This window comes from Dendrobates tinctorius, unplaced genomic scaffold, assembly GCF_039654945.1.
Source record: "Dendrobates tinctorius isolate UK_male_01 unplaced genomic scaffold, ASM3965494v1 ptg000009l, whole genome shotgun sequence".
Classification (NCBI taxonomy): Eukaryota; Metazoa; Chordata; class Amphibia; order Anura; family Dendrobatidae; genus Dendrobates; species Dendrobates tinctorius.
This window is the reverse complement of record NW_027361677.1, coordinates 18610490-18635001: the sequence shown is the minus strand read 5'-3', so window position 1 is coordinate 18635001 and position 24512 is coordinate 18610490. Positions and strand designations below refer to the sequence as shown.

The 24512-nt window shown below is 44.5% G+C and overlaps 2 protein-coding genes across 6 annotated transcripts in view; both read left to right on the top strand.

The window, feature by feature from the left end:
- The window catches only part of CBFA2T3 (CBFA2/RUNX1 partner transcriptional co-repressor 3), a 111947-nt gene extending 103031 nt beyond the window's left edge, over positions 1–8916 (top strand). For 4 of the 5 annotated variants that reach the window (XM_073583544.1, XM_073583524.1, XM_073583550.1 and 1 more), the window contains 4 exons: positions 187–391; positions 491–559; positions 1544–1734; positions 1830–8916. In XM_073583544.1, coding sequence (XP_073439645.1) covers positions 187–391; positions 491–559; positions 1544–1734; positions 1830–2087 — 723 coding nt within the window. In that variant the 3' untranslated portion in view covers positions 2088–8916. Of the gene's footprint in view, positions 1–186; positions 392–490; positions 560–1503; positions 1735–1829 lie in introns of all 5 variants that reach the window. The other variant, XM_073583557.1, reaches the window with a different exon arrangement.
- Positions 8917–14869: 5953 nt separating this feature from the next.
- PABPN1L (PABPN1 like, cytoplasmic) lies at positions 14870–23051 on the top strand. Its single transcript, XM_073583478.1, has 8 exons — positions 14870–15021; positions 15281–15429; positions 19774–19876; positions 20604–20671; positions 21030–21136; positions 21333–21420; positions 22084–22208; positions 22810–23051. Exons 1-8 carry the CDS (start codon positions 15009–15011, stop codon positions 22847–22849), a joined length of 693 nt encoding a protein of 230 aa, XP_073439579.1. The 5' UTR covers positions 14870–15008; the 3' UTR covers positions 22850–23051.
- Positions 23052–24512: the final 1461 nt, after the last annotated feature.

Below are 24512 nucleotides of genomic sequence, written 5' to 3'. Positions count from 1 at the left end.
GCTGACCATCGCTCCATTCATTCTACTGAAAAAAGCAGCCTTATCGAAAATGAATGGAGCGGCGTTTGGGCATGCGCACTGCCGATCCAAACCAGTCAGTGGTCCCAGCGGTTGGAAACCCTCTATGGATAGGTCGTAACCAGATTTCACCCTTGTAACACGGTGACTATTACCATTTATTTCCAGCTCTTAAACTGCATCATGGATATGGTGGAAAAAACACGGCGTTCACTGACCGTCCTCCGCCGCTGCCAAGAAGCAGACAGAGAGGAGCTTAACCACTGGGTACGCCGCTACAGCGATGCCGAGGACCTGAAGAAGAGTGTCAGCTCTGTGGCTCAGCCGGCCAGACACCTGAGCAGTTCCTCTAGCACCGAGTCCTCCCCAGCAGGTAAGAGAAGTAATGACATCTGTGGGAATGATTGCAGAACCAATGAAACTCTTTAGCCTTGTGCACTTATTTCATGCCATTTTTTTTCCACCCTTTTAGAACCATCACGGGAATTCCTACATAGGACGCCAGCCGGGTATTTGCCGGAAGAGATCTGGAGAAAGGCAGGTGAGTGATCAGTTCTAAAGGCATCATGGAGAGGACAAATGAGGGAAAATGAGTGTAACATTGGCATCGTGACCATAGTGTTAGCATCTGCAGCCCACATGTGAAGACAACTTGTTGATCATTGTGGGTCCGACAGTTTAGACTCGCACCGATCAGCAAAAAGGAGCACATTTATCCTCGTTAGAATGGAGCATGGCCAACCGATACTGCGTTCCTTTTCTTGCCAAGTCTAGCGCCAAGCAGTCCCGTTGGAAACGAATAGATCTTCAGGAAGGGTCCCAATGTGTGCCCATACTGATGAATGTGAATGGTGACCATCTCTCTAATTACACCTTGTTTTGGAGATAGTTGAGCGTTTCCTTGACTGTCATCTAAAATACATCCATGGCGTATCTTGTAGCTATACCATGACTGGATCAGATGGGAATCTCATTTTTTCCCCAGTCGTTTGTGCTTGCACCCACTATCCTTCTTCCATCGTGTGTGTTGTATATTATTTACAAAGGGGCCTGTAGATTGCAAATTGGGCCCTAGATAAAAGCTAGAGAATAAAGCTAGCTATAGACGTTAGACGGTTGTTGGCCGAACGATGTCTCTCGGCCGACACTCTCATACCCGGGAGCAGTCGTTCAGGTGGACGCCATGTTCCCTATCTCAGGGAGAACAATGGGATTAGATTTTCCAAAATTGGACAGGCCTGATCAACATGAGTTGGCTGGTGCCCCCATACACAGTAGATCGTCAGCTGAACCCATTGATATCGGTGATTAGTCTACTGTGTGTAGGGGCTTTATGACACTTATGTAATACGTTAGTAGCACGTCATGGTTGTTATATACAATGTCATACAATAATGATGAAATGTTCACATATAAAATTGTATCGTAGGGTATATACTTAAATGTTTAATCCCCTCCTACACCTGAGTCCCCCCCACCTCTCAGGGCTCATCTTCCCATCTGAGCTGTCTCTCTGCCCGCACAGAGGAGGCGGTGAACGAAGTCAAACGCCAGGCCATGTCAGAGCTCCAGAAGGCTGTGTCCGAAGCGGAACGCAAGGCTCACGACCTCATCACTTTAGAGAGGGCCAAGATGGAACGAGCCTTGGCGGAAGCAAAGCGGCAAGCGTCAGAGGATGCCGTGTCCGTCATCAATCAACAGGAAGACTCAAGTGAGGTAACGGCCGTAGCGCATAGAATATTTGCGTTTTACAGACTGCAATCCTGTGAAGTATAATTGATTTCTCAATTTTTTTTTTGTCTTGTGCACAGAGCTGTTGGAATTGTGGCCGGAAAGCAAGTGAGACCTGCAGCGGCTGCAACACGGCGCGATATTGCGGTTCCTTCTGCCAACACAAAGACTGGGAGAAACACCATCATATCTGCGGACAACCCTTGCACCACCCACCCAGCGTACAGCCAGCACCAACCAACCCCGTCACACCTGCTGCCAGTCCCACCGCCAGCAGTTCAGCCTCTCGCTCCGGGACCCCTGCTACACCTCTCCTGTTGGATACCGCCTCTCGCTAATGGATGATACAAATATCAGCAAACAGACCAACTACGCGGCTAGTCCGCACCCAACAGGCCCCCCGACGGGTCTCTCCTCCACTTCTGTGAAGACCTCCCTGCCCCTTGTTGCTTCTGCCTCTGGGTGGGAAAGAGGCAGTGGCGGTATGGAATGGAGTTGATCACCGTAGAAAAGCCGTACCCTTCCTTTTTTTTTCTAGAGGCGGCGAACTTTATGGAGTGCGGGAATTATTTTACCTAAAACTACACTCATATCTTTGGCTTTAAACCTAATTGAAATCCAAAAAAATAAAATAAAATAAATGTACAAATGAAACTACCTTGCTAGACAGCCAAGAAATGTCAGACACCGAGAACACCTCTTATAAAAGAAATCCCAAAAATGAAACCCTAATCCAAACATTACCAGCCCTGCCAAAGCCTGGTCCGTCACGGCGAGAGGAGCGGAAGGAAGTCACCCTGCGGAGAACACTCGGATCTTCCTCTCCTATAGTACTTTTTTTCCGCATTGATCAGCCATCCAGGAGGCTTTCTTATCCAGCTCTTGGATAGTCTGAGAAGGGAGGAAAAAAAAGACACCCCCACCCCAAAAAAAAAAAAAAAAAAAAGACACGTCTTCTTGCCCTGTTCAGACTGACATTGAGATCTTGTGTATAAGCGTCTTTGCTACACCCCAGTTCTTCTCGTCTCTGTGTCAAAAGTGTGGAGAATCACTGAATGGAATATTTATTGGATAGTTGCAGTTAACACGTCAAATTTTGGGGGGCTGGTGGGAGGTGAACCCAGGACCCTTCCCATCCTGGATCACAGACTTTTTTAGCCCACGTTTGGGGAGGGTAAATTGTACAGCATTTTTTTTTTTATTTATAAAAGCAGAACGGAAAAAAAAATCCCATGCAGGGGACATGAGTGCAATATAAAAAGTGCAAGGCTACTGATGGACGGGATGTCAGCTGCAAATTTATATATTTGTTAAAAAAGGAAGAAAAAAATACGGGCGTCAGATAAGATCAACCCAAAATGTACGATAGCAGAGATTAAAAATTATCCGACGTATTCTCCAAATTACATTTTTCCAAGCAACTGTGCTTCGGTGCAATAGACAGTAGTTTAGCGATGGCGCCAAATTGCAGCTCGCGGGTTTGCAGTCATCGTCAGCGGAGTGCATTGTTACCAGGACAAAGTTTGCCCAATTGAGCCCTAAAAAAAAAGAGGAACTATCATTATGCAGCGTTCAACTACCTAAGTATAATCTGGGCGTGAATGCCATGGCAGCTCGTAAATAGCCAACAGTTCGTAGAAGTTTTCATTAGGGTTTTTGTTTCTAAATGTGCAAATACCGTAGAAACAGCTAAGGTTTGCTTTATCACGGTTCCTCATGGGTGGGGCTTACCCTCTCCTGTAATACACAGGGAGTAGCAAAGTATTTCCATTGTCACTTATGCCACATTCACACATCTGTGTGTCACGGGCCGTCCGCAGCCTAATTTTGTCTCAGTAGACCCGCGGACAGTCCGTGCATGGGACCGTCACTTGCAACATTAGGCTGGAGCCCCACAAGGCGGTCGTCTGAACCGCTAACGCATTGTTATGTCGTTTCTTTCCAATATTTATGGTGGCTTTCTGCTGTATTAGTAAGAACTCATTGCACTTAGGCCAAGCAACGACCGTTTTGTTAGACGATCCTTTGCATGGCACGACCATTATGTTTTTAGGCAGTAGATAAATGATGAATTTACCTTCTTAGAAGGTTACCATATCATCTAGCATCTCCACCCGTGAGGAACCACATATGCATTGTGCTATTCTTCTATTACCAGCTGTCCTGTTTGTGCAGGGTGTTCCACATGCCCAGTTATATAATTCTATGGATTTTTTTTTTAGTTTGTTCCTGTAGGTGGCACTAGAGAGACACTTTTCTTCCTCCAGGGGATCTCATTTACATACAGGCAATGCTCCCTGGGAAAAAAAATCAAGTCTCCTTAATCTATGCTGGATCTCTGCACAGGAAGCCATTACACTCCTTTGTCATGAGACTACAACTCCTGGCATTCCTGGACATGGGATGCTAGGAGTTATAGCAGATGGATAGCCATAGTTTGCAGACCACTGATCTAGGATTGGTTTTAGTATTCCGCTTGGGACCGTGAGTCGACGAAACTTTGCATAGAAGAATCCTAGGAAACTTTTACTAATTATTTCCACGCATTTTGAGGGACAAGACCCTAAGGACTTGTTGACACGTAGCATATGGGGAAAAAAAACAACGTTTTATAGTAACACCAAAATGAATGAGATTTGCCAAATATTTTTTTTTCTTGCATTTTTTGACCTTACACAGCATGTCAAGTTTTTTCAAAGTTTTTAACTGCAGTTTTTCCCAGTGGATGAGCAGCAAAAATGTATAAAAAATAATAAAAAATGCATGTAATTTATGCCGCAATTTTCTAATTAAAGCCTGGATTTTTCAAGGAGAAAAAAAAAGGTTACGTGTGAACAGAGTCTTAATAGGATCTGTCCTGCATCAATATGGCCTAGAGAATCTTAGCAATACCCTAGTGATACAGTAGTAGGGGCAATTACTCCCACTAAATTAATCCTACGCTGCAGTGCAGAATCAGGGCAGAAAGCTTGCATAGGCCGGGTTTACATGTCCGACATTGACTTTGGACCAGCCATGGGTCTCTTGACCTGAACTCAGCGGCTTCATAGTCATATATGAGAGGCTATTGTTGATTTTGGGCTCGGAGACCTGTAGTAGGACCGGACAGCACAGTCTGTACTGGGACTATGAATTTTGGAAGCGCGAAATTGGCCACAGCAGAGTCATTGTAGGACGGAGAAGCCCCCATATAAGCTCATTACTTATAAGCTCATTATCCTTTAACCCCGGCTCCTCCACACAGCACCTAAGATAAGGCATCCCACTAGTATACAGATGTATGCTCATCCACATCCCAATCCTATAACCAAGAGAAAAGGTGATAATAATAGGAAGTCAAAAAAAGTCCAAACATTCCCTAAAGAGTCAGACTATGGTTTAATGATATGTCTCCTAGTACACGACTGAGCAGCCAGTTGCAACCAAAAACCAGTGAAGCAATATCTAATCCCCAGTAGAAGCGCCAGCGTTTACTGGATTTCCATGGGACATTTTGTAGATAATGTCCAAATCACACATGGCAAAAATCAAGTATTTTCCCCCGTCCCCTCTCACATCTGCAATTCTTTTAAAGGAAAACTGTCATAATAATGTATTATCTTCAATAATAAAGTATAATATCTACGGTGCGGAGCAGTGGTCTGCAACTAGAGCGTGCTGAGAGTTCTAGTTCTACAACAGCTGGTCACCACTCACTCAGGAAAGGAGGGGAACTTTTTTTTTTTGCTGGTGCAGTGCTATTATTTGTGCCAAGCTTCATTTTTCTTTTGTAGGTATAGCAGTTCTGTTTCTAATTATTTTTGTTCACATTTTTTTTTTTTTTTTAAGAATTCCAAGTTGTAAATCTGACTTATTCCTTATTTGCATAATTTCCGTCCACTGTTAAATTGCAAAAAAAAAAAGCAACGTTTGCTCAAAAAGTGCCAAAAAAATGGCGCAATAAAAAGTGCCCTAAATTTTACTACCTAGAGTGACACCTGCTGGCCACATTGAAAAAATTGCGCTTAGACCTCAAAAGACACCTGTTGCCCCGTTGAGCCTTTTCAGCAGGTCAAAACGATATTAATATTAGATAATCTCGTGAGGATTATTATGGTTTGCATAATCTGATGATGTACAATATATTATATAGTACGTAGACATATGATAGTTTTCCTTTAAATGCGTCCCCCGTGTTGCTGTGCATCCAGCTCTTTACATTATTCAGATATGAAGGACTTTTATTTTTTTATACATGTTATGAAAAGTAATATATAAAATATTTGATGTGTGTGTGTATTTATAGCAGCAAGACGCTGTATACTTCTCTAATCCTTACTGTATGTATGATCCCACTGTGGGCGCCATGTTTCTTAAGGTGGCACCTTCCTCGTTTCCTGCAGCTGTCTCTCCCTGTTACCATGTTCTTGAGGCAGTCTCATCCGGCTCCTTCTGTTCTGTTCATTTCCATGATTATTCTCGCACTTCCAGTTTTATTTTGTTTTTTTTTTTAACCCATATCCAATGCACTTGCCTCCAAACGGGGCCATATTTAAGGTGGATTTGTGGAGATCTGAACAGCCGGACTTTCAATCTCAGCGCGGATTACTGCCCTTCTTAATTCTCTTGCACTACCTCTTACGTTCACGACCCTATGTGGAACTACAAAGTGGTCACCAAGCTTCATACTTAAACCAAAAGGTCATCGTGGAGAAAGGACTTGGGCAGTGCAGATTGAAAAAAAAAAACATTGAAAAAGCAGCTTTAAATAAAAAAAATTTCAATATCCCAAGTTAACAGGGACCTCACAGTCAGAGGCGATGACTCCGAGAGGTCGCAGCTTTAAAAGATGGCAGCTCTTTGATTCATTCTTATATCTTTTGCTTTGGCCTCCAGAAACCAAGTCTAGCATTGGGGATGGCTTTCCTGTGTCACACTGCCAACCTCCCTCCAAGAGCCCCGCTCCATCATTTCTAAGCCTCAGCCCTGAATCCAAATAATCCGGGTCGTTCCGAATTTTCATGTGTAATAGATCTGTTATAAATTATTTCATTACTGTGTTTTCTGTTCAGTTTTTTTTCTTTCACTGCCAAAGTAGTTTTTTTGGGGGGGGCAGAATCATGTAAATAAAGCTTAATTATTGTATATTCAAAATTAAGATCTTTTAAATTTTTTTCAACTAGTTTCAAGATCTCTGCTTGCTGTCAGTGAACGTAGTGAATGCCAATGTTATTTTATACACTCAATGGTTGGAAACCTGTCCTTATCATATCCAGTGCATTAATGTGCCGTATGAGACTTTCAACCATTTTTGGTCTATTTCTTTTTACGATTAGTATGGCATGTGATTTTTTTTCCTCCTGTATGCAAAAAATATAGACATAATTGTGTATATATATATATATATATATATATATATATATATATACACACACACATACACACAATAAAGCTTCTCCTACCCATTCACTGGTACAAACCAGATAGCATTCGTGTGACTTGCTGCTGCTGTCTGGTTTTTGTTTTTTTTTTTGCATGGAGCCATTGATTTCAGTGGGTGAGTTTGATCCATGGCTCATATAAAATTGGATTTCTCCTTTTATTTTTATTATTTTTTTTTTTTGCAGACAGACGTACACAGCCTCATAGACTATATATTATATTGGTAAAAAAAAAAATGCGGATTGAATATGTACATGAAACACAGAAGTCTGAATGAGAACTTAAAGTGCTGGTCCACGCCAATAAAGTCAGCAGGATAAAGGATAGACACCATCGGTCCAATCATTTATTATTAATGGCTCTCAAAATGACACAAATTGTAGCACAAATATACACAGATTTCAATTTCAGTCCAAATGTGCTGCATATTTTAGTAATTTTTGTGCATTTTGCTCTAATTTAAGCATTAAAATGTTAGTAAATCTGCTGCCACCACTAGGTGGGGCTAACTGCATACTGTATGCAAATTGAACTCAATAATAAAACAGTATACAGTTGACTCACAAGCTCCCTCTGGTGGCAGCCAGAATAATAGTTTTTAATGCACTGTTTATACAGGGGATTTGGAACTCTGAGTCAGAAAAACAGAGACCACGATAAAGCTATATTAATTAGCTCATAATTGTGGACATATTTAGATAAGAGTACATCAAAGCCACCTGTGTTTTTCAACCTCATTGATATTAACAAGTACGTTTTCATTCGCTGACAGCAATCAGAGAACCTAAAGTTATTAAGAAATTTGCTATACAATGATTAAGCTTTATTTATTTTAGCATAATAAATGGAACAATGGATTAAGAGTGACATATTAAAATGATATTTCATTGTTACAGACAGACCAAATAGCAGACAGCATGAGCAAAAAGAAACAACTTCTTTTTTTTTTTTAATTAATGTAAGAAACGGTAAAAGCAGGAGTGAACCTGTCTTCATCTAAGGTTTGATTTTTGCTTGCAGAGTTAGCGTGCATCATGTAGTTTACCTCTAATTTTTCATAATGAACCGTAATACCTGCTGTGTCCTGCAGGCGGAGAATGGGCGCAAAACTTGACAACAAAACTTTTCCAACCACCAGCTGTATCAGCCGATTCCTAGAAGGAAGAAAATGCATGTAATAAAAATATACAATGGGATTGCCATGGGTCTGAAAGTTGAACATGGCCTCATGCAATTTTTAAATTAAAAGGGACTCCCTGACCACATGATTATTTTGGTTGATATTTATGATAGGACATTAGTGCTCAAAATAGCACCCCTGCTTACAGCATTAGTTACCCAACGGGAGATAGTGGGGGGATGCAGAGAATAAAATCTTGACGTTTTTTATTCTTCATGGAGGCAATGTTTACAAGCAATGTAATGGCAATCCTACAAGGGTTAGTTTAAAACTAGAAGACAGGTTTTGGCAATACATAGGGGGACTTTTGCTACCAGAGCATAATAAAGTTGCACCAAGCAGGAAGCTGAAAGGCAGGATGCACAGAGAACTGGGGACGGGCATTCTTAATAGGAAAGGCTTGGGGTCCCTCTGTGGCCCCGGCAGACACAGAGCTGCGTATCTTTGCATGCTGGTATCTCAATGTGTTGTATGTCTGATCTGTGACAGCTGTAACCATTCATTCAGATCAATGTCTGTTCTGTGATCAGTTTATGTGTCATAAAAGAAAAAGTTTACTATGGAGACTCGCTTGTTTTCTGATTTCATTATTGGGTATACTCCTACAAGTCATCGTTCACATATGTGAAAACAGTTTTTAATATATTTCTACTACCCAGAAATATGATTCCCCCCCACCCCCCCCCCGAGGCTGATATCAGGGCTACCAATAGGAATTTCGGGGCCCCATACTGGCAAAGCTTTCAGAGCTCCCTTGAGACTTTGCCCAGGCTCCACCCCAGCTCCGCTTCCACCCCTCAAACCGTCCACAGTCCCTCCCAACCCTCTATTGGAAAAACTCCACTTCTGCAGCACGTCCTCACCAATCACACATTAACACTTCCCATCACCAGATCACACACATAGCCAGCGGCTTTTGTTTTGGCCAAAATATTTTTTAATCCGTCACCACAACAAGGTAGACTCTTTTGGCCGGGCCCTGCTCTACTCTATACTAGTAATCATTTGTTAAAATATCCATTACAATTTAGCTATATTTTTATTTATTTTTCAATGTTTAAAATGACCAATAATACCACTATAAAAGCACATACAAGGAATAAATACCACAGCACCATAACCAGATAACATATTACCACCACATAGTGACCGAATACTACCACATGTAAGGAATAAATACCACAGCACCATAACCAGATAATATATTACCACCATATAGTGACATATAATACCACATACAGGGAACAAATACCACCACACCATGACCAGGCAACATATTACCATCACATAGTGACCTATAATACCACATACAGGGAACAAATACCGCCACGCCATGACCAGACAACATATTTCCACCACAGTGACCTATAATACCACATGCAAGAAACAAATACCGCCACACCATAACCAGACAACATATTACCATCACATAGTGACCTATAATACCACATACAAGGAACAAATACCGCCACACCATAACTAGACAACATATTTCCACCACAGTGACCTATAATACCACATACAGGGAACAAATACCGCCACACCATGACCAGACAACATATTACCATCACATAGTGACCTATAATACCACACACAGGGAACAAATATTGCCACACCATGACTAGACAACATATTTCCACCACAGTCACCTATAATACCACATGCAAGAAACAAATACCGCCACACCATGACCAGACAACATATTACCAGCACCATACTAAGCCGTGAGCTTGATGTCACCGGACAATACAAAGGTGACATCAACCCCACAAATATGAACCCCACTTGCCACCGCTACAGGGCATCTTTGGATGCGCCAATTGTGAGGCAGCTGTGGGCTGCTATTTTTAGACTGGTGAGGGCCAAAATCCATGGGCCTCGCCAGCCTGAGAATATCAGGCAGCAGCTGTCTACTTTTCCCTTGGTTGGTTAACAAAAATTGGGGGACCCCATGCTGGGTTTTTTGGAGGGAATCCCACTAGTTTTGCTAACCATCCAAGGTAAGCAGACTGCTGCGGCCTGGGATTATCAGGTTGGTAAGGTTCATGGATATTGGATCCTTACCAGCCTGAAATAGCAGCCCCAGTAGTCTGCTTTACTCTGGCTGGTTAGCAAATATAGGGGGACTCCACGCCATTTTTTTTTTTATTATTATTATTCATTTATTAAAAAGGAAGGGACCGCTCTCTGTGCTTTCCTCTACTTCCTGTGTCGTGTTTGTCCGTCTGTGTCACAAGATTCACCATTATGTAAATTAGTACACATGCGTAAGCTGCGCTCCCGCACTTAATATATGCATGTGAGTAGGAAGATAATGTGGTTTTACTGCATCTAATGATAGTAAATTGGTAATTTACACTGCGGATACTGGAAAGACATACCACATTTCCATCTCTGCGGGTGAGCCGTGGGCATTGGTGTACACATAGTGGGCATGGGATTTTTTGAAATCCAAGAAATCCCATCCACTATGCTGTAACAGCTGGACTCTGCAGGTTGGATATTGTGGATGTACGCAGCGTCCAACCCACAGCGTTTACTGACCGTGGGCACATATCCCGATATATCTGCAAACAGGCAATCACTTTTTTTCTTTTCCTTCCCGTAAGACAACTTTCAATTAGCTTTATTTCAAGTGACAAAAAACCCTCATGCAATGGAAAAACGCATCAAAAACGCATGAAAAAAAAAAGGCATCAAAAATGCAGGTGACCTGCCAAGGACCTCAGGTGAAGATTTGGCCCCAGTGGGCCCTCATACGCCAGTCAGGGGAGTAATGCCCTGGTGATAATTCTCTCATGCGAGAGAATCGGCTCAGACTCTCATCCGAGTGTCATCTTAGGCTATGTGCACACACTGCAGATTCACCTGCGGGGTTTTTCTCGCGGAACCGCAGGTAAAGTGACCTGCGATTTCACACCTCTATGTTAAAGGTGTGAAACCGCAGCAGAATCCGCAGAATTGACATGCTGCGGGGAAAAAAAACGCAGCAAAACCGCGCGGAAAAAAACGCAGCGTGAGCACTGCGGTTTTGAAAACCCATAGGCTAACATGGTAAAGTACCATGTCTGCGGAACTGCTGCTGTTCCGTAGGGCCAAAACCGCAGTGGAACCACAGCAAAAACCGCAGCGTGTGCACATAGCCTTAGTGTGATCCGATTCTCTTGGATGAAAGAATCGGAGAACACTGAGAAGACAAAGGACTTAATTTCTCCATCTCCATTGTCTGAGGCCGTGGATGTCGGACTGCACTCAGATGACAGCTGAGTGCAGTCCGATGTTTCACATGCATTCATAGACTTGAGTGGGTGTTTGTGATCCGAATTTTGGAGTCACTCAAGTCACAGCATACTGCAGATTATTTTTCCACAGTCCAATTTGGTCTGTGGAAAAAATAACAGATCTGTGCTGCCTCATAGTGTAACATTGGGCCGAGTGATATCTGATAAAACATCACATAGCACTCGGCCGTGTTATACGTTCGTGTGAGAGCGAAGTAAGGCTGGGGTCACACTGCGTTAAGGTATTCCGTTTAATGGATTGTGTTACACCGCGGCATAACGCGGTGTAACGCAATCAGTTAGCGCTGCCATTAACCCCCATTATGGGGCGCATCGCCAACACATGCCATAATCGGCATGTGCTAGGGATGTGCCGTCACTCAGTGACGGACACTCGGACACAGGCTGCAGCGTCCGAGGGTCTGTCACCGCTAGCGCAGATGAAGCATCTGCGCTAGCGGTGTAACATAACGCAATCGCGTTATGCTCTAGCGTTAACGCAGTATGAACCTGGCCTTAGACACCTTATTCCCCCTGCAGATATTCTCCCATCGGCCTCTGATGCTGGAGTCCGATCTCAATTACTTTTTTTTTGCAATACTGACACATTTTTGCATACTTCTACATATACTGTGCTTGTGATGTGTGTAAACTATACATATATAGCGTGTTTCTGTTACATGACATCTCTGGGAGGTGAGCCAATTCCTCAGCTATAAATCCTGAGAAGCAGCGTCCTGGAGACCCCCTGCTCCCTGTAGAGACACATGAGGCTGCTGTGCCCCATCTGCCCCGACAGGACACCGCAGCTCCATTCAGAAGAATTTTTCAGAGCAGTCTGGAAAGTAAATGACACCTGTGAGAATGAGGGGGGGGGGGGGGGTCTGCCGTGTCATGTCAGGAGGCTACGGTGTCCTGTCGGGGGCTGCCACATCCTGTCGTGGGTCTGTGTGTCCTGTTGGGGGGCTGACATGGTCTGCCATGTCCTGTCAGGGGGCTGCCACATCCAGTCGTGGGTCTGTGTGTCCTGTTGGGGGGCTGCCATGGACTGCCGTTTCCTGTTGGGGGTCTGCTGTGTCCTGTCAGGGGGGGAGGGGCTGCCGTGTCCTGTCAGGGGGAAGATTGGGCTCAGCAGCCTAAGGCTATTTGCACACCCTGCGGATTCCCCGTGGATTTGTATCTGCGGATCCGCAGGTAAAATGACCTGCGGTTTATCACCTCTACAATGGAGAAGATGGTAATCCGCAGAAAGAATTGGCATGTCAAATCTTTCTGCAGATTCAAAACCGCAGCTTTTCTGCAGTTGAAAAACAGCAGCATGTGCACAGCGGATTGTAAATCCCATAGACTTACATGGTACTGTACACTGTCTGCAGAACTGCTGCAGATCGCAGAGGCCAAATCCGCAGCGTGTGCACATACCCTTAGGGTGTGTGCACACGCTGCGGATTCTGCTGCGGGATTTTCCACGCGGATTTCTGGTTTATTTGCGGATTAGCCTGCGGTTTTCCCCTGCGGTTTGACACCTGTCATGGAGCAGTTGCCAAACCGCTGCGAAATCCACACAAAGAATTGATATGCTGCGGATTTAAATCCGTGGAAAGTTCGGCACTGCGTTTTTCTATTTACATAGAATAAAAGGATACTGTACAACGCAGCACAATCCGCACCGTGTGCACACAGCCTTATGCTTTTCTGCAGGTGGTGAGAGGTGGAGGGGTGACGGCAGAGACCGTGCTGTGCTCTTATCAGGTCCTATAGCTGACACAGACAGGGGTCAGGCCAGGCTACCACTGAGCACACAGCCGGCTCACTGACGGAGCGTCTGCTGCAGGGGCTGGAGCCTGTCATCACACCGTCCATACACGTCACACTGGCTCAGTCACACTCCTCACCCGGGGGCTGCGCTGCTCCTGACTGACTGTGACTGAGGAGAACACTCACTGCTGCTGAGCCCGCGCTAAGCAGGGATTGGCTGGTGGGAAGTCCCGCCCTCCAGTGGCTCATCACTAACTGGCTCTCCCAGCTGTCTGTCACAGTGACTGCACCCCCTGCTCCCTCCACACAATGCTCCTGTATGAAAACACTCTGATGGGCCCCTCCAGCTCAGGGGCCCCATACACCAGTACTCATTTATGTATGAGAAACACTGACATGTGGACACAACACTGAGGAAAATCTCATCCAAACCCGAGGAAAAAGCTGATCCATAAGGCTATGTTCACACTGGGTTTTTTTTTTCAGGTCTTTTTTGTGTGGTCCTTCTCCAAAATGCTCCTCAGAAACTTGCAATTAGTTTCTATGGAAAATCCACTTTACTGTTCACATGACGAGTTTTATTTTTCCCTTGAATAGGTTTATAGAACGCTCTTGGGGGGGGGGGAATACAGCGCACGTCACGTCTTTGAAGACGATCCTGAAGGAAACCTTTCCAAACTAGGCACGGTCATAAATAAAAAGCTGCAAAAAAAAAAACACTTCAAAAACTGCTTCAGGTAAAAAAAACCTCCTCCAAAATGCCTTGAACCCCCCAAAAAGGTTTCCTACAGCAGTTTCTGCTAGTTTTTGAACATGTCCAAAATAAAAAAATCCAGTGTGAACACGGACGAACGCTGAGGAAAATCTGTATGTATGAGTGAAAAATGGATTCTGGATGAGGCCTCAATGTTAAAAAAGCTGCAAATGGTATAAAATAATATATATATATATATGTTACTTTGCCCTGGAAATCCAGTGATACCAGGGGGCTTTATATCAAAACTGTCCGGGGAACGTAGCCCCCTTGTTACCTATAGCAACCGAACCCTATTCCATTTATCCAGAGCAACATAGACAATGACAGTCAAGCTCTGACTGGTTACTGTAGGTACGCAATTAACGGATTCAGCCCAAAATCGACACTGTTGCCTGTAACGACCTATATATGTGTACTAGGTTATGTTTTTCCACAGGCTACATCTGATTTTGCTTTAGCTGGCTGACCCGACCCACGAGGCCTACTAGGCCTCCCAAGCCTACCTAGGAGTAGTAATGGTGCCTGTTGCTATGAACGTGCCCATAGCAACCAACTCCACTGATATAAAAATTAGTGGGCAAATAAAGTATTAATCTCGTTATGTTTCCATGGGCAACCGCCTAAATTTTCCATTGCACCACTCCCCTTAAATTCAGCCCTCCTGGTTGCCTCTGCACCTGTCTCATTAACCCCTGCATCACCATCAGAGACTCCGCAGGTCCTTAGCGCAGAGTACTAGGGCCTTTCTCCTGGGCCTGAAAGGGTGGCATGACTGTGTGCAATATGAGGGGGGCTGTATTAGGAATGTCCGTCTCCTCCTTGCAGTCATGCAGCTTTCTGTGGGAGTCTTGGTGTGAGGGTCATGATACACACAGGTAAATCAGAGGTGCTTGGTGTTTAGTTGCCTCCTGCCATGGCAAAAAAAATAAATAAATTGCAATGGTTACCAAAAACATCCAGACGCGTGCTCTGGAGTTGATCGATCTGTGTTTCTAGATAGTTGTGTATTTAATCTATTATATAGGCACCATTGTGTTACAATATGGCGGCCGCTGCCATGTGACCATGACTACGAGCAGCTGGGACCGATTTTTCAGCATTGATGTCTGCTTGCTCTCCTGTTGTGTTCTTCAGGCCTGGGCTACGGTAGTCAGGTGTGGGGCAACCACAGCCAATTGCCTCCCGACTGGGATGTAAGGTGGGAAATGTCTGGGAAGGATTCAGAACTGGAGATTGGCAGCGGTGAAAGGGGCCACCATGAAGATGGAGACTTTGACGATCCTGTGAGTTGGAGTCCTATCGTGCTCTGCCGTTCCTATAGTGCGGTGCTAAGATTTAATCTTTTATTGACTAGAGAACTTCTTTTTTGTTATTATTATTTATTGTTATAGCGCCATTTATTCCATGGCGCTTTACATGTGAGGAGGGGTATACATAATAAAAACAAGTACAATAATGTTAAACAATACAAGTCATAACTGGTCCAGGAGGAGAGAGGACCCTGCCCGCGAGGGCTCACAATCTACATGGGATGGGTGAGGATACAGTGGATCGGTGGTTACTGCAGGTTGTAGGCTTGTCGGAAGAGGTGGGTCTTCAGGCTCTTTTTGAAGGTTTCCATGGTAGGTGAGAGTCTGATATGCTGTGGTAGAGAGTTCCAGAGTAGGGGTGATGCGCGAGAGAAATCTTGTATGCGATTGTGGGAAGAGGGGAGTAGAGAAGGAGATCTTGTGAGGATCGGAGGTTGCGTGCAGCAAAGTACCAGGAGACGAGGTCACAGATGTATGCAGGGCCGGTTTTAGGCAAAGTGGGGCCCTAGGCAAAGTTTAAAATGGGGCCCCAAATGCTAACATACTGCACATCACACAGAAGCATTTCGATTGTATTTACATGCACTGAGTTCGGGCCGCTAAATGATCGTCAAAATTGAAGTTGTTCAATGCTTGTTTCCCGGCCTCTTTCCACCATCTGAGAAAGAATGATGGGAACAGAACGATCACTAAGGGTGTGTGCACACGTTGCGTTTTTTGCTGCGGTTACGCCGCAGTTTCCATGCAGTTTACAGTACAATGTAAACCTATGGAAAACCAAATCCGCTGTGCACATGCTGCGGAAAATTCCGCGCCGATTTGCTGCGGTTTATTTTCCGCAGCATGTTACGTCTTTTTTGCGAGACCGCAGCTGCAGTGTATGTTCCGGGACATACAAATCAATCTCTCTCTCTCATTCACACTGCCAAACCGCACTAGAACCTGCATCAAATCCGCTGTACACATGCTAGGAATCCGCAGAAAAAATGCATGTGTTTTACCCTGCAGTTTCTGCCAAGAGATATGGATTCTCTGCAGAAAAAGCCACAGACTAATCCGCAACGTGTGCACACACCCTAAGGGTGGTTTCACATTAGCGTTTCAGGCCGCAGCATCGGCCTGCACACGGCCGCCGCTAAGCCCCGCCACCTGCCGCGCCTCCTCCGGTAGCTCTGCCTACGGGCGCATGACGCTGCATGCATCCTGCGTCCCCTATCTTTAGCACTGGGGACGCAGGCCGTGCGCCAAACGCAACCTGTTGCAATTTGGTGCGCTCGGCGCACCGTCAAAAGGACGCACGGCCAAACACATACCTGCACACAGCCTGCGTCCCCAGTGCTAAAGATAGGGGATGCAGGACGCATGCAGCGTCATGCGCACATAGGCGGAGCTACCAGAGGAGGCGCGGCAGGTGGCGGGGCTTAGCGGCGGCCGTGTGCGTCCCCAGTGCTAAAGCGTCATGCGCCCGTAGGCGGAGCTACCGAAGTAGGTGCGGCAGAGAGCGGGGGGCTTAGCGGCCTGCAACGTTAATGTGAAACCACCCTAAGAGATCACCATACAGTATCATGTTATCAGCAGGACATCTACAGTTTACACCCCATAGTCCTCCATATAATATAATCTGCCCCAAAGTCCTCCATATAGTATAATACACTCCTTATAGCTCTCCATATATTAAAATACACTGCTCAGTCCTCCATATAGTATACTACACTCCTCATAGCCCTCCATATATTAAAATACACTGCTCAGTCCTCCGTATAATGCACTCCATATAGTATAATGCACCGCCATAGTCACCCATGTAGTACAAATCACTTCCCATAGCATAATGCTCCCCATAGTTCTTCATATAATGTATTCCCCATAGTCCTCGATACAGCATAATGCAGCCCACATATAGTATAATGCAGCCCCGCCATACAATATAATGTAACCCCCATAGAATATAATGCAGCCACTCCACAGAATATAATGTAACTCCCCATAGTATATAATGCAGTCCCACCCCCCATATAGTATAATGCAGCCCCTCCATAGAATATATGGCAACCCCCTCATGGGATATAATGAAGCCCCTTATATAGTATAATGTAGCCCCTCCTCATATAATAACTATAATACAGCGTCCCCCATAGAATATAATACAGCCCACCTCCCCATAGAATATAATGTAGCCCTTCATATTATTTAACACAGCCTCCCCCTATAGAATATAGTGTAAAATGTACCCTACATGGTATATAACACACCGCATAGTATACAGCCCAGCCCACCATGGTATACAGCCCACCATGGTATACAAGCTGTATACCATGCTGGGCTGTATAATACAGCCCGCCCAGCATGGTATAATACAGCCCGCCCAGCATGGTATAATACAGCCCAGCATGGTATAATACAGCCCAGCATGGTATATACAGTAGCACCCCAGAATGGAATAATACAGCCCAGTATGGTACTGTATATACCCCCCCCCCCCCAGAATGGTGTAATACAGGCCAGCATGGTATAATACAGCCCAGCATGGTATATAGCACCCCAGAATGGAATAATACAGCCCAACATGGTATAATACAGCCCAGAATGGAATAATGCAGCCCAGTATGGTATAATACAGCCCAGCATGGTACTGTATATAGCCCCCCCAGAATGGTGTAATACAGGCCAGCATAGTATATAGCCCCCCCTCCAGAATGGTATAATACAGCCCAGCGTGGTATATAGCCCCCCCCCAGAATGGTATAATACAGCCCATCATGGTATATAGCCCCCCCCAAGAATGGTATAATACAGCCCAGCATGGTATATAGCCCCCCCCAGAATGGTATAATACAGCCCAGCATGGTATATAGCACCCCAGAATGGAATAATACAGCCCAGTATGGTATAATACAGCTGACGCTCTCTCCCCCATCACTGCCTCCTTCAGTGCGGCGGCGGGAGTCGGCGCTGGGGGCAGGCGGGCCCTCCTGCCTCACAGGGGCCCCATAGTGGCTGTGTGATGTGCCGCTGGCTGGGGGCCCCTGGAGGAGCGGGGGCCCTAGGCAGCTGCCTGGTCTGCCTGCCCATAATGCCGGCCCTGGATGTATGGAGGAGACAGGTTGTGGATGGCTTTGTATGTTAGGGTTTTGTACTGGAGTCTCTGGGCAATGGGGAGCCAGTGAAGGAATTGACAGAGGGGAGAAGCTGGGGAATAGCGGGGGACAGGTGGATTAGTTGGGCAGCAGAGTTTAGAATAGATTGGAGGGGTGCGAGAGTGTTCGAGGGGAGGCCACTGAGCAGGAGGTTGCAGTAGTTAAGGGGAGAGATGAGGGCATGGACTAGGGTTTTTGCAGATTTTTGGTTGAGGAATGAACGGATTCGTGAAATATTTTTGAGTTGAAGTGGAAAGGGCTTGGATATGTGGTTTGAAGGAGAGATTAGCATCAAGGATTACCCCAAGGCAGCGAGCTTGTGGGACTGGGGAGAGTGGGCAGCCATTTACTGTAATGCGCTTTCATTCAAAATGATCTGGAAACACGATTCTCCGGGTCAGTGTGAATTTGGCAATATCAAACTTGCATCTGGCTTTTTTTTTTTTTTTTTGCGTTTCCTTCCACTCTTCCAAGAGCCAAAATTTTTTTTTTTTTTTCTGTCAATATAGCTATGTAAGGGCTTGTGTATGGGTTTTTTTTTTTTTTTACCACATAGCTTGATGGAAAATGGTAGGGGGAAAAACCTCCGAATGCAGTGAAGTTGCAAAAATAAACAAACGTGCAATTCCACAATTTCTCCTTTTTTAATTACCGTGTTCACTAAATGCTAAAACTGACCTGCCATTATGATTCTCCAGGTTATTACGAGTTCATAGACACCAAACATGTATAAGTTGTTTTTTTAAGTGGAGAGAAAAAAATCCAAAATTTTCTGAGACCAATGACACGCACGGGAGTCTTCTGCAGACCCTGCTTGACATGGCAATCCATATGCGCCCTGCGATCATGTGACAGGGGCGTTGATGGGTGAGTCTTGTGACACGCTTCTGGCTGGCACGTGTTAAATGCCGCTGTCGGAGATTGATTCGAGATTGATATCACGCACTAGAGCCACACTGATAGACCCGTTGGAGTAGTAATGATTAGAGGCAGGGGACTTGCAGTATACACGTTCAGTGGCAAATCAAAATTCTTGTGCAAATGTCACCCTAAAATAATTGTCCAATTTCAGTGGAATTTGCAGATAGTTGGCCTGTACCCATAGTCTTTAGTGAGATGATATTTTACTGTGCAGTAACTAATAGTACTCTTGTAGTCACTGGGTACATGCATTCTCCAGGAATTGAAAGCCATAAAGATGCGGGTACGGGAGATGGAAGAAGAGGCGGAACGACTGAAGGGACTGACCGGGGATGAGACAACAGATGAGAACTCTAAAGTTGGTAGGTAATCTAATCTACTTTTTATGTATATGTGCTTAGTGTGAACCTGCTCTTGTTTGTGCAGAGAACGGTAAACCTGCAATTCTTGTGGCCTCTGGTTAATGCCAATTGAGCTGCAAGATGCTGGGACGTAAGGTCCCACTACAGGACATCTGCCCATGTAGTCGGTTTGGCCATAAATGTGCTCCACGAGTACCCTCTATAGGCCATTTCTGTGGAGATCTGGTAGTCCTTGTCCTCCTCACACAAAGGAGAAGATACTTGTCCCGCTGCTGGGTTGATGACGTGTCTGGCGCGCGTGAATCCTCGTGTAATGGGTCCATGTCGTATTAACTGCTCCATGCTCTTGAGACGTTTGCGGCATCTCGCAGCACACGTCTTGCCATCCGCTGAACTGGCAGCAGGGACCGCCTCGTACTACAAGTAGTGACATGGACAGGAGGAGAGAAGAACGATCTGTGACCACCACCTACAAATCTATTCTATTTTTGAGCATTGTCTTGATGTTGCCTCTCCAGTCACGCTGCAATTTTTTTTTTTTTTTTTTTAAACTTCTGGTTCTACTGTCATGTGCATGGGTTCCTTTGGTTATTGGAGCAGTGGATAATATATAGTAACTGTCTTCTGATGTGTTCTTTCTTCCTATCATGCCTATCTTACTTTTTACTGGTTATCCATAGGCCATCTGGCACACAAGCTAACACATGCTGTTGACTCCATTTCTTAGGTCTTCCTTATTCTTTGAGCGCAGAAGAGAAGCGGGAGGCTGATAAACGTTCTGTATATGTAGGAAACGTAAGTCTTTAAGAACTCTCCTCACTAATTTGGAATTTACTTCAGTCCTACTATCAACAGTACATTTGGTATCTATCTCTATACTGAACTCTTGGGTCTCCTACTTGGGACCTCCTCTAAAGGAGCCTGACCAGAAAATGGAAGAACCTTGTTGGGGTTCTGTTCCTATTGACTATGACTAAGCGATTGAGATTGCTTGACAGTCCACTGGGAAGAAATAAAATCTAAATTTTTATGTCACTAGCTGTAGTGATTTGGCTTCTGCCGAGAGAAAAATCTGAGCATGATTTGGCCATTTTTAGTGTGATTGGTAATTCTTTAATAATTTGGGTTAAGTCTTTGCATCTTATCGTCACAGGTGGATTATGGAGGTACAGCCCAGGATTTAGAATCTCACTTCAGCAGTTGTGGGTGCATCAACCGGATCACAATTTTATGCGACAAATTTTCTGGACATCCCAAAGGGTAAGTGAAGACTGTGGTTAAAGGCCTCGTTAAGATGTCTTCTATCCATGTCTTAATGACTGTGCTTGGTTAAAGTTCAATAAACTGAATTCCTTAAGTTGTGTGCATGGAAGATAAGGTACTGGTAGAAGATTCCACTCTGCACTGGGGGTTTATAATGGAGACGTAACTTTACTGGTCCCAACTTATCCTATAGATATGCATATATAGAGTTTGCAGAAAAGAGCTCAATGGAAGCTGCCGTTGCAATGGACGAATCTGTGTTCCGAGGACGAACAATCAAGGTGAGATTATAGATGTGGAGAACAGTGTGAATGTATAATATATCCCAATCCACCATAAAACCAGAATGGCTATAAAGATGTAAGCAGGAGCTCCTTTTGTCTATTAATCTGCTTGGTGTGAACTGCCATGGATATGACCTGTCTTCTGAGCACATCCCTCTGGTGATCGATTTGGTGACATGTCAACAACTTAAACCATTCCCACATTTGGTGCAGCCATCGGGCGTCGTTACACAACCCAAAAGGTTTCCACAATCTCAACCTGAGGATGTGGCAGATCCACTCTCCCCCATCTAACCACTAAGTCCAGTTCCTATACTCTCTGCAGGTGCGTTTGGTGGTGGACAAGTATCAGCATGGCACCTGGACTGGTCTGCAAGTGTGCAACCCCCATAGGTGGCACACTGTGATGATCTGTATGATTGAACACCAAAGCCGTTTGACCCAGTTGTCTTTGCCTTAGAATTTGGCCTCTGTGCCAGTCACTCGGACTCTTGTTTTGCCCAGTTTTTTTAGTTTCCAACACAAACTTCAGGAACTGACTGTTCACGTGCTAATATAGGCCAATATAGGTAGTGCTCACTAGTTTATTGTACAGATGTTCTAACATGCGTGTTTCACTTCTAAATATAGATCCTTAATTGTTTGTATTCTGCCCTCTAGGTTCTACCAAAGAGGACAAACATGCCCGGCATTAGCAGCACAGACAGGGGAGGGTTCCGTGGAAGAGCCCGAGGGACCAGGGGAAACTTCCAGAGAGGTCAGAGGCCCAGGACTCGTCCATACAGGTCTGTGTATTTAGTTTTTGTAAAGGGGGAAACCAGTAAAGTGGTTTATGCTGCGATATCTGGCCTGGAATAGAACTTGAGGCATCATGGCCAGTGTTTGCCAACTCTTCCTAAACATCTCTGATACTTCCAAGACAGTTGGAAAAATTTGGCAAATCTCTTAAGGCACCGATAAAGCCTTCTGGAAGGTTTCTTGTCTCTCTACGTGCAATCGCATATTTGGGTGGAGGGGAAAAAGGTGTAGAAAGGGCATGGATTCTTTAAAGAAAAATTAGGGAGAAATTTTAAGTGGTGGGTGCCACAAAGCGCCCACTTCCTGAACTGGACCCTTGAGGAGGGGTTCTTCTTTTTGGCTAATAGAGCTGGATCCATCCATATGTTCTAATTGGGACTAAGTGTTTTGTGTGAGACTAGAATTGGGGTCTGTTTCGTTTATGGAATATCTCTGGTAAGGCAGTGCTAATACTTATGTCAAAATTTTTTTATTTTTGCAATTGACCCAATTAAAATACCCCCAGTCTTATCACATAAAAACTGCGTAATGTGGATATTCTCAGTGCTTCCATTGGATTTCTCTGATACAATTCTTTCTTTTCCCTAGAGGTCGTGGAAGAACCGGCCAGTGGAATAAGCCCTACTGAACCTCCGTATTGTGGCTGGAAATCGTATAATTATGTCCGTCCCGTGTCAAGAACGGTTTAGGCCCTCCCAGACCTGCCACGTCTTCTACACCTGGCGTCAGTGCTTCTGATTAGTCTTGTGTAACCTACATGTAGTTCTAAGAAACGCACTGGATTTTTTTTCTCTTCTGGATAAATAAATCTTTATTGCTTTAAGTACAAATATGTCGGTCAAAATTCATTCGCTGATTCGCTGAAAATTATGACCCATCTCAAATATGGTACTTATAAAGCGGGCTGTAATCAAATTGTGTCACAAGGCCACATACAGTAGATTTACTCTGAACAGGACTATATATCTAAAGTCTCAAAAACGTATAAATGCAATATTTGAGATGGGTCATAATTTTACACCTTGTTACAATAGTGATGAAACCTTACAGGTCTTGTCCAGTGAAAACAATTTCTTTAATCAACTGGCTAGGTTATAAATTATTGATACATGGTGGTCTGACCACTGGGACCTGCACCAATGGGGCACTTCTATTAGAGTAAAGCAGCAGTGCACGGACCCCACCAGAGGTCCATTCATTTCCTAAGTGGCTGTGCCAGCTTTCTAGTGGCCCCTTTAGTGCTGCTCTTGACTTTTTACAGCCCTCTGTTCTGGGAAAAAATGGGTGGTATCCCCAAACAAGGACACTTATTTCTTTTCACCCGTTAAGGAAAAGTCAAAGCTAGACTTGGATAAGGATTGCAACGCAATGCCAGGACTGGCTGTCAGCTCTCCTCACCGTAGCGTGAAACCATGCATTTCTGTGCAGCTCTCACTCTGGTGTAGGGAGCTGCCGGCCAGTCCAAGCTTAAGGCCGGGGTCACACAAACCGACGCAAAATACGGTCCGTAGTTGACAGGCGTAATACGGATGAATGACCCCTAAATAGTGCTCCGTATGTCATCCGTAAGCAAGGTGTGGTCGCGTATTTTGCGCATGTCTGCATCCGTATGGCGAGATTTTCTCGCCACCTTGCAAAATGGACATATAATGGAGCCCTATGACAGGGTTTCTAACAGACGAAATAGATATAGACACATAGAATGCATATATATATATACACTGTGTGTATGTGTATATATATTTTTATTTATTGCCAGCTTCTATCAAATAATTCCCCAACTCGACATAATGACACATGGTTTACATTCAGTAAAGCATTTCATGTTTTATGTCCTTGACTAATAATTAGATGAGGGTTTGTGTGCAAAATTTGGGAGGTGTAGGTGTTTTAAGGGGTTAATTCGTTAAAAAAATGCGTGGGCGTCCCATTGCCCTGTAGTGGTGGCGAATGGGTTAATATAACTAAGGGTTAATGTCACCTTACAATCTAATGGTGACATTAACCCTTTGTTAGATTAACCCACTCGCCACCAATATAGGGCAATGGGAAGCCCATGCATTTTTTAACAAAGAATTAACCCCTTAAAATAACACCTACACCTCCCAAATTTTGCACACAATCCCTCATCTAATTATTAGTCAAGGACATATAACAAAACATGAAATGCAATGCTTTACTAAATGTAAAGCATGAGTCCTTTCATGTTGGGTTGGGGAATTATTTGATAGAAGCTAGCAATTTAATTAGCGGCTATTCTGCTATGAGGAACTCTGTGAAATATATGTTTG

Bases quoted from the DNA above. Each gene is read 5' to 3' on its own strand.
- PABPN1L (XM_073583478.1), top strand. The intron at 15,430-19,773 runs GTGAGTTGGAGT...TGCATTCTCCAG, and splicing joins ATGGAGACTTTGACGATCCT to GAATTGAAAGCCATAAAGAT. The intron at 21,421-22,083 runs GTGAGATTATAG...TCTGCCCTCTAG, and splicing joins TCCGAGGACGAACAATCAAG to GTTCTACCAAAGAGGACAAA.